General features: G+C 44.1%; 1 protein-coding gene across 1 annotated transcript; it reads left to right on the top strand.

The window, feature by feature from the left end:
- Nucleotides 1-8,223: 8,223 nt before the first annotated feature.
- On the top strand, nt 8,224-9,321 carry LOC137829123 (uncharacterized). The gene is made up of 2 exons (XM_068635917.1): nt 8,224-8,634; nt 8,734-9,321. Exons 1-2 carry the CDS (start codon nt 8,224-8,226, stop codon nt 9,319-9,321), a joined length of 999 nt encoding a protein of 332 aa, XP_068492018.1.
- The last annotated feature ends 1,167 nt before the right edge of the window (nt 9,322-10,488 follow it).

The following is a 10,488-nucleotide window of genomic DNA, read 5'->3' as shown; positions in this document are numbered from 1 at the left end:
ACAACAGTCCCAGGCAGTTCAATAAATCAATCTAATGCGACGAAGGGAAAAGGTCGTGAGTATCCGAGATCATACCTTTGCTATTGGAATGGAGGCAGCAGAAGGGCACAGGAAGGAGAGAATCGCAGTTGCAGAGAAAAAAGGTTTTCGAAGGCGATGAACAGTGCGGAGTTGCAGAGCGAATGAATGTAACAGTAGGGTGAGCGCGGGGTTTGGAGTAACTTAAACGTTACATTTCGCAACTCAAGAGGCGCTAACCTAGGGCCGTGGGATCGTGCCACGCGTCAGAGGATCAATTGCTCAAAGAGAAGCGCGAAGGTCTCTAAAGGAGGTCCGCGCGATGGGCCACGTGGCGCGCGATAAAGGGTAGCCCAAAAGGTGTAATCATCCCCATTGCAGGGAATGTCCAATCGGTCATTAAGAATACCCCTATGGGTCAGATAATGTCGCGTCAGTAATTCGAAAATTTGCTGAGTCAGCAGAGAATGACACGTCATCAAGAAAGCACGTGGATGGTGGGGGCAAGGCTCTAGTCTTTGCGCTGAAGACAAGTCTTCGGCTTAAGACTGGGGGGCTTGTGTACCGTCCCGTATCAGGGCGTTGACTAAGTCAAGGTCAAAGTCAACAACAGGAAAGCCAAAGTCAGCTCGAGGTGTCGCCCAGATGTAGAGACGCCAAGAGGAAGCGTCGCTAAGGCAAGGCGTCGCCTAAGCGAAGGTGTCGCCTAGCTGAAGGCGTCGCCTAGGTGAAGGCGTCGCCTAGGTGAAGGCGTCGCCTAGGTGAGGGCGTCGCCTAGGTGAGGGCGTCGCCTAGGTGAGGGCGTCGCCTAGGTGAGGGCGTCGCCTAGGTGAGGGCGTCGCCTAGGTGAAGGCGTCGCCCTGGTGAGGGCGTCGCCAGATTAAACAGTGTAAAAGCAAGGCAATCACGGTGTGGTTCCCCGATACCCATGGGTAGGAAAGACCATGGAGGGAACGACGTCGTGGGAAAGCCTCAGGTCCTGATATCTCGGGAAAGTAATAAAGAGAAAGAAAATGTGGCTCCAAGGCCATAGCAATAGTATCAGTAAAGGGCGGCCTGACTCGCGAAGTACCCCTGCCGCCCCAGAGACGCCTTCGGGACAGATACGACCCAAGAGGAAGGTCACGCCCAGGATAACCGGGTGCAGGGTGTGAGAGGAAGGCAGATACGCTCTCAGAGTAAGTGGCTAGATACTTGGGGGCATGAGTTGGTACCCAAAAAGCCACCCCTAGCGCAGTAGCACTCCCAAGCAGGAGGACCCACACGTAGAAACGTCCCCAGATGGGCAGAAACGCCCCCGGATGGGGTCATGGCGTCGTGAGGCCCTCCACGTGTATGACAGCAATACCGGAATAGAAACACCCTCTAGTCAGGTGCCAGGTAATTAAAGATATTCAACACAGATTCCCTTTTTGGCATTCAGGTACTATTATGGCTCCCGAGCGTTTCAACGTCTTAAATGCGCTACGTTTCATAATTAAGCGCTTTAATGAGCGCGTTATGTTTGAGTTTAAAAGCGCTTTAAGGCGCTTTAAATGCTGGGGCAGTTTAAATAGCGCTGAGAATGTCGGAAAAAGGGTTGGAACCTTTGGCAAATTTAGGAGAAACTCTCTGGTTGCTTGCCCGTGCTTGAGGATTACGTACAAGTGACTGGAGAATATTTTTGCCTAAAGGGGACAACACACACACATATACACAGTTCTTTTACCACCCTTCAGAGTGCTACACGCGGTGCTCAGATACGTGGGTGGACCGTTTTTTTTGGTGTTTCTTGCTGGCTGACTTGAGCGTCGGAGTGCAAACGGCCGCTAGGGCGCCTCTTTGTCCTCTTTTTTGCAGGAAAGTTGCAGGCATTCAGTGAGAAGGAGACCTTAGCTGACGATTGAGGCCACGCACGAAGACGTCCCGGTCAACCGGACGGAACAGAAACAATGAGTAAGTAAAATAGTTTCAAGTTTAGAAACGGTGTACCTTTACCAGGGATCTCAACTTCCTTTGATAGATTGCTTTTAGGTTAACTCATTGTCCCAACCCTTCTCTCACCAGAGCTTTATCTCTAGTGAAATTAGGTTTACTAGGAGGACATTATGTTACGTTGTTGCGCAATCTTAGCCTAACAACCGCACAAAATCTTCCTCTTTGGAGTGCACAATCTCAACAGCATGGTCGCTAGGGTACCAACTCATGTACCAACGCTGTGGGGGCCATCTGTTTTGTACGTTCCCTAATCCTTTACGTATCATGCATGCAAATTTTCCTGAAAGCCCTAACGCTCTTGGGCCTTGGCGTCTTCAGGGAGTATTTACCTGTGCTAGACCCGAATGTACTATACACACCTCATGCATGAACTTTCTCACAAACTAGGCCTTTCTTATATACAGGTTTCAACACACGCATATCTGGGGTCCACTTGCGTGGCCCACTATCGCGACCAGACGACCGAGTCGACCTGCTCCATAGGTGCCGATGTTCAATGTCGATGCCGATGTCCGAAGTCTAGTCCAATACAAAAGCCCCCCATGCTCGAGCTGGAACTTGTTCTAGTGAAGAGGCTAACTGCTCGCCCGTGGCGACCTACGTGCCCAGTGGGTGATAAGACGAGTGTTGAACAAGATGCTTTAATGTCTCCAAATCCAAGAGGAAAGCTTGAAGACCTTGCTGCTAGGTCTGTGTGTTGTCTAGTTGTTTGAAACTTGTTAATTCACTCCTTAAGATGATCCAAGTTCATTTGAATCTTTAACCTTTTGAAAATATGAGTTTTCTAAAGTGCTATTGAAATTTCAACAGGTTGAAATTTCGAAACAACCAGTTGTTTTACCTTAGTAGTTTTTGCAAAAGGTTTTGAAAAACTTGACTTTAGTGTGTTTCTTGAAGGGTTCAAGGTCACTACTTTGGTGTGTGGTGTTTGTAATCTGATTTTGATTGCATAGTGGATTACCCAGTGGTTTATGGGGACTGGATGTAGCTCTTGGTGTAAGAGGGAACCAATATAAATCTGTTTGTGTGATTCTCTCTTTCCCTTATCTCACATATGTTTGTTTTAAGTTGTTTTTATTAACTGCTGATAATAACAACCGGTTGAATCACAAAAACAACCGGTTGATTTTCTGGAAATCAACTAAAACAACTTTGTGCATTGCTTTCCTTAGTTTCTTTCTCTGTGATTCTTCATTGGTTTTCATTTTACCTTCAAAGTTTTCGAAAAACTTTTATAAACAATTCACTCCCCTCTTATTTAAGGTGATATATTCTAACAACGTGCACAGTGCATCGAGGTGACGTTTCACCATACTTCTCCACCGGCGAACACGTGGCCAGATCAGCGGTTGGGAAACGTTGCCGCTTGTGCTTCCCCTTATACATTAACCTTTAAATTTTACACTCCCTTCACTATTTCATTCCCTCTTCGTATATCTCTTTGAGCGTTTCTGCTTTGAACGCTTTGTTTCCTTCTTCCAAATACCTCGTCCCCTCGAAGCATAATCATTCCAAGGTACGTTTTTTTTATCCTGTAACCACTTTTGTCTTATCATTTCGATGCTCTTAATTTTCTTATAACTGTGTTGGGACTGTTTACATTTCTTGCACCTACAATCATCGTTCTCTGCTTTCCTGCTTATCTGCTATGTTTTTTCAAAACGCACACATTTTTTTTTCTGAGTATTGCCTTTGTTTCTCTTCTCTATTTTGGATTTTGTAAGATGGATCAACCAACCCCAAACTATCCCACCCCTGACTACAAAACCCGATACCCCTGGGCCCCTAGTAACCTCTTAGAGGAAACCTATAAGTTTACCACCCACAAGAGTATAGCGTTATATAGGAAGAGTGAGAGTTGCCACAAATCTCGTATCTTTGGCAGAGAGCACGGAAAATTCGTGAGGGTTGTGCCTTGTAGGGTAAACGAACCCTTCTGCTGTGATGAGTCATTGGACCCGGAGGAACCATTCTGATTTATTTACTCCACCATCTACCCTTTGTCAGTTTCGAACGAGCTCTCCTTACTCAGATCAACATTACCCCTGCCCAACTACACCTAAATAGCTGGACGTTTGTTTGGGCGTTCTCCATCCTATGTCACCACTTCAGCCATCTACCATCAGTGGATGTCTTCCTTTATTTCTTTGAAGACAAAAGCCCAGGTCAAAAACTGTGGATAAGCTTGTTAGAATATATGGCCTTAAACGAGAGGGGGAGGGTGACTTGTTTAAGAGGGATTTTCGTAAACTTTGGAGGTATAATGAAAATCAATGCTGAATTATAGAGAAACGAATCAAGGAAAACAATACCCAAAACTGTTTTAAGATGATATCAGAAAAACAATCGGTTGTTTTGTCGAAACAATCGGTTGTTTTTATCAGCAGTTAATTAAAACAACTTAAAACAGATATATGTGAGATCAGGGAAAGATAGAATCACACAAACAGATTTATACTGGTTCACTCTTACACCAAGAGCTACATCCAGTCCCCAGAAACCACTGCGTAATCCACTATGCCATCAAAACTAGATTACAAACATCACACACCAAAGTAGGTGACCTTGAACCCCTCAAGAAACACACTACCTTTGGCAAACCACACTAAGAATGTTGATCTTGAACACCTCAAGAACACACAACACTCCTTGGCAACACAACTACAAAAATACAGTAATCAAGGAAGAAGGGAATAGAATACGCCTGGGTATCACAAAGCTTAAATTTCAGAATTACAACCTAATCCTATTCCAAACTCTTAAGAATGATCCAAAGCTCTTTCAAATCATGGAAAAACTATTTTGATAAACTCTTTTTGTTACTCCAAGATTAGGAGCGTAAAACCACCTTTATATAGACCCACCAAGTGGTTAAAAGCATTTAATAAAGGAGCCAAGTTAGTAAGGATCATTTAAAACATATTAAAACCGCTTAACATAATTCTATTAAGGTTTTCAGGAAAACAATAGATTGTTTTGTCGAAACAATTGGTTGAATTGACTTGACAGCAAAGTCAAGCTTTTCAAAACCTTTTTCAAAAACTGCTAAGGTAAAACAACTTGTTGTTTCAAACAACCTGTTGAAATTTCAACAGCATTTTAGAAAACTCATCTTTTCAAAAGGTTAAAGATTCAAATGAACTTGGATCATCTTAAGGTGTGAATTAACAAGTTTCAAACAACTAGACAACACACACACACCTAGCAGCAAGGTCTTCAAGCTTTCCTCTTGGATTTGGAGACATCAAAGCATCTCGTTCAACAATATCCCCCTATTTGATAAAGACAAATCCTTGGTTTGTTTGTGTTGTTGTTTTTGAACTTGAAAGGTCCTGCAAAACAGAATTTTTGCATATACAAAGCAAGTATACCAGCAGGATACCAAGGCACACAAAACCAATTTTCTGCATAAGCCTTGAAGTAGAAAAACCAGTCACATAACCATAAAAACCAGTGCCAAAATGAGACTTGTGTGCAGCAGAACTATGGTGAATAAGAGCATGGCAACAACAAAATTTAAACCATGATAAAACCATATAACATCATAGTGTAGCAGCAGCACTACAACACATAAAACTACACCATTCTCCCCCTATTTGTCTTCTCTAATAGAATGAAAGAAGGGATACAAAGAACAAAATTTCCAGCATTGAAAACCAGCATATAGCAGCAACATGATAAACCAGAAAACCTGTGTGTTGTAGCAGCACCATTGCAGCAACAAATCTTTGATACCATATCAGAATTGCAGCAAAATCTATGGTGTATCAGAGTTATGACAGCAGCAGAATCAAAGTACCATAGACCCCAGAAATTTCAGCAAGGAGACCATAGTTTCTCCCCCTATCTTTTCTTCATCCAAAAATTCAAGTTTGTTAAATGATTGCTCAAGAGGTGGATTTGGTAGAGATATTTTTTTTTTCTGTTAAGAGCAAACCTTCTAGACGTTCCAAAGATACATTCACAAATATTCATCAACCCCATGACCACCAATGTGGTTGCTATTCATAAAAAGCTTTGAATTTCAATGAAAACAAAGAATATATCTCTTTATGATCTAATTTAGAGGCACAAAGAATGCATATTTGACTCATAATGGGTTATGAAAGAAAAGAAATAGTTGTAATCAAGCATAAGAAATCATAACAGCTTTTTGAACCATAAGTTGTATATGCTCTTGAACCATAAGCATTATTTTGATCATTCTTCATCATAGCACCTGTACTTGAAAGGTCTTGTAACACGGAGTTGATGCATATACAAAGCAAGTATAGCAGCAAGATAACAAGACACACACAAACCAGTTTTCTGCAAATACAACATTAGCAGAAAAACCAGATAAATTGAAGTAATCAAGTGCTTTCATGTGTAGAGAAGCAACAACATAATGCATCAGTTTTAAAGCTATCTTATACAACCAAATCAAGCATAAACAACTCCCCCTATTTGATCTACAAATAGACAATGAGAAGGGTTGTACAAAGCAAAAATCAGAATGATAATAGAGTAGTGTAGCAGTACAAACAATAAAGACATTTCAAGAATAGAACATGACATAGAGCTTTCAAGAAAACAAGTGGATATAATCTTTTATTATCAGATTTTGAGGCACAACCAATGTATATTTGTCCAAAAGCAAGATTTGAAAAAGAGATATGGTTTAATCATGCATAAGCAAACTTGACAGCATTATACAAAGATGCCAGAGGAAAAACAATCGGTTGTTTTGCAGAAACAATCGGTTGTTTTATTGTGACAGCTGTACCGATCAGGTAATCGGGAGTGATGACGTGGCAGCAAGCGATAATATAGGCGTGTTGAACGGGACACCTGGCTGACAGAAGGGAAGTACATCGGGAAGTCTATGTAGTCGCCGATCGTTGACTTGGCCTTCTCCGATCTCTAGTGTGTGTAACCGGCGGTCACCAGAGTTGCGTCATAGTCGCCATATGTGAGTACTAGGAGATCAGGTGGTTAGAGACCGCCGAAAGGGGCACATCGCCGAAAGATCAGGAAAGCTTGCTTAAGGTTTCCAAAGGGTACAAGTACAGGGGACTAGTGATATGCTTGTTACGCAGCAGTGGAGGATGAGGTTATCAGATGATCATTCCCTAGCCAGAGGTCGGGGCAAGGGAACAGTTTCCCAGAACATGCATGGTGTGCAAGTGAAGCAGATCGTGATAGCGGCAGGTGAGACCACAGAGAAGGTGTGCATGGTGCCACCCCGTACTCGCCACTTAAGGGGGTCGCGCTCCAAGGAAAGCTGTGCACCAAGTTACTCTTTGTATGGGTAACTTAGTCGAATGGCTTGAAGAGTAGAAGCGACGCTCAAGTGGAGGAGGCTCCAGATAGCGACACGTGTATAGTTGGATGTGAGCCACGTGTCCAGAGGTGTAACCTTCAGGAGAGAGAAAATGCTCAGGTATATAAGGAACACTTAACAGACTTTAGAGGTACGCTTTCAGAATACTTTCTAGTACACTGAGATTCACTGCGTACGGTTCCTTGAGTTGAGATATTCTCTCTGAGTTTTTGGTGATTCCGTCACTGACTTGAGCGTCGGAGCGCGATCGGCTGCAGCGGCGCCACTTTGTGTTCTTCAGGTTCTTGCGAGGAATTAAGGCGTGAGGAGCAAAGGCTAACGTGGTGCGAAGCTGATCAAGAGGAGAGACCTTTGACGTGGCAAGACTCTTGCACTCAGGTCAACCGGCAGGATCATCAGGCGCCCACCGTGGGGCCGTGTAAAACGTATTTCCCATCCACAGCGTGAGTTTCTTGAAGTTTCTGCAGTTCTTGTGTGGTTGTGTGCTGGTGCAACCATTTTCGAAGTTTTTCACCGTTTGTTTGAGTTTCCGATCGGTAAATTGAAGTTTTTCACCGTTTGTGCGAGTTTTCAATCGGTAAATCGAGGTTTTTACCGTTCGTTCAAGTCTTCGATCGGTGAATCGGGAGTTTTAGTGGAGAAGCAGGAGGTTCGTGTTGAGATTGCGAGTTTCTGTGGAGGTTTGGACATCCGAATCAATCCCGTGCTGTTGCTGTTGCGGTTGCGTTCTTGGAAGTTCTTTGGAGTTAAAGAAGTTTTGACCGATTGGTTGCTGGATCGATCGTTCCGCTGGTGAAGGTTCTGGTCGTTGGAGTTTGATCTGTTGGTATTTCATGAGAAAGATGAGAAGTACGCGTCCAAGTCCCGCGGAGAATGTGGAGGCGTCGCGCGTCGAGCAAGCGAAGATGCACGAAGACCTGGTCGCCTCTCAGGCCAGAAACGAGGAACTTAGCAAGGTCACTGAGGAATTGCGTCAAGCTCTTCACGAGCAGAGAGGACGCGCAACCGATGAAGAAGTTACACCGTCATCGTCGCCACGCGTCTTTCCGATGCCGTTTGCTCAGGCGATCACGGACACGGTGATCCCTGCGAGCGTGGTAGCTGTGAAAGCTTCTTTCACCGGCGTGGAGGATCCTGAAGCACATCTCACTGCGTTCCACACGCAGATGATGCTGTCAGGAGGCTCAGACGCAGTTTATTGGAAGATGTTTATGAGCACACTCCAGGGAACAGCGCTGGAATGGTTCGTTAGCCTGCCTACAACTCACATAACCAGTTTCCAGCAGTTCTCAAAGCTTTTCGTCGACCAGTACATCGTGAACAAGGCGCCACCTAGGGTGTCTTACGACTTGTTCGACGTAAGGCAATATCAGGGAGAGTCCCGCAGGGACTATCTGAATCGTTTCGGAGCACAGATGGTCCGCTCGCCTGCCAAGGACGAGGAGATGTTGGTATACGCCTTCAAAAAGGGCGTACTGCCTGGACCTTTTAGCGAGGCGCTGATTAGGGGCCACCCCGCCACGTTTGCTGAAGTTCGGCGACTCGCTGTGGCCCACATCGCCGACAAGAGCGAGGTTGCAAAAAAGAGAGGGAACGTGGCTCCTGCTAGGCCACGGGCCCAAACTAGAATTCAGCCGCAGAGGGTGCTGGAGACGGCGACGGCCAAAAAGGATCAAAGGACTCGCCATCCTTACGATCCAAAGAAAAACAAGGGGAAGGGTCCAGGGCGCCCTAGGGAGTTCAATCGCCCCCCGAGGTACAAGTTCGTCATGGGGATGGCAGACCTGATCACCATTCCCAACATAGCTGCCAGGCTTAAGGTGCCTGAGAAAGTCTCAGACAAGGTGTTGGGACCAAAACCGGACGCGTGGTGTGAATTCCACCAAAGTTTTGGTCACTCCCTTGATTCGTGCTTGGCCCTGGGTTACCAACTCGACGATTTGGTCAACAGCGACTTCTTGAAGGACTACCTGCTGGGCAAGAGAACGGGGAAGCGTCGATGATGTGATTCCAATAGCCACATAGAACAAGATTCTTGACACTTTGAGGAATCACCTTGAGCTGGAAAATGTAGAGGCACTTTCTTAGAAGTTGGATCATAGTTCTAAGATCAAGAACTCACCAAAACAAGTACCAAATCCCAAACTCATTTGGATGAACCAAATATTGTCAAATTGAATCAACAAAGGAGAAGGAAAAGAACAAACCGAACAGAATTGAACTTCAAAACAAAAGAACCGAACAGAATTTAAAAACTAAACAGAAAATAGGTGCTGGAAAATTAAAGGAACCGAAACAAAAACAACTCAAAACTCAAGGCAATAAGAACAAATTGAAGAAGAAGAAAGGAAGGAGAAGAGAATGCTCATGAAGATGGAGGAATGGTTGGATGATCACGCCACTAGAAGAATGGATGCTCCTAGATGAGTGTGGAAGCCGCCACTTGAGGAAACCATGGTCCTTCAAGATAAGACTAGAGAAGAAGCTCAAAGCTCTCCAAATGCTCACTCCAATTTTGAGTATAGTTTCTTTAGATAAAATTCAAATCTGAATTTTACAAAGGAAGCACCTCTATTTATAGCCTAAGGTGCTGAAAAATAGGTGGGAAATTTCAAATAAACTCATTTGAAATTCCCACCAAAAACAAGTCACATGGGAGGTGTGACCTTTTTCTACTATGACACCTCCCAAAAACTACACATACACCACTCTCCTAAGTCACATGGACAATGTGACTTTATTTTACATTTTCACACACCTTTATTTAATAACCACACCTCCTAAAACTATACAAGAGTATTTCAAAGCTTGGCCTTGCCCCTCATGGGATGGACTTGGGCTCTTTGGGCTTTGGCCTTCTTGGGCTTGGGCTTGGGCTTTGGGCTTGGGCCTCATCTTTATTTTATGTCTTCTTTTAATTTTGAGAAGACTAGAAGGAAGAACTTCAAATGTGAGGGTGGATGTCCTCTTCCTCCATTAATAAAAACCTCCTTTATTTGATTCTCATCATACTCCTCGAGTTGGAGAGAATTCGTCCACGAATTCTGAATCCCTGCATATAACAAAGTCAGTTTAGTTTTACAATTAAAAGTGGAAGAAAAATGTAAACATGACTTAGCATTTGTAAATAATGGGATTTCAGAAAAGGAGGTTCTATAAATCGACCAAGT

This window comes from Phaseolus vulgaris, chromosome 7 (assembly GCF_000499845.2).
Source record: "Phaseolus vulgaris cultivar G19833 chromosome 7, P. vulgaris v2.0, whole genome shotgun sequence".
In the NCBI taxonomy this organism is placed as follows: domain Eukaryota; kingdom Viridiplantae; phylum Streptophyta; class Magnoliopsida; order Fabales; family Fabaceae; genus Phaseolus; species Phaseolus vulgaris.
This window is presented reverse-complemented; position numbering and strand designations above follow the sequence as displayed.

Bases quoted from the DNA above. Each gene is read 5' to 3' on its own strand.
- LOC137829123 (XM_068635917.1), top strand. From the start codon at position 8,224: ATGCACGAAGACCTGGTCGCCTCTCAGGCCAGAAACGAGGAACTTAGC. The intron at 8,635-8,733 runs GTGAACAAGGCG...TTCGGAGCACAG, and splicing joins TTTTCGTCGACCAGTACATC to ATGGTCCGCTCGCCTGCCAA.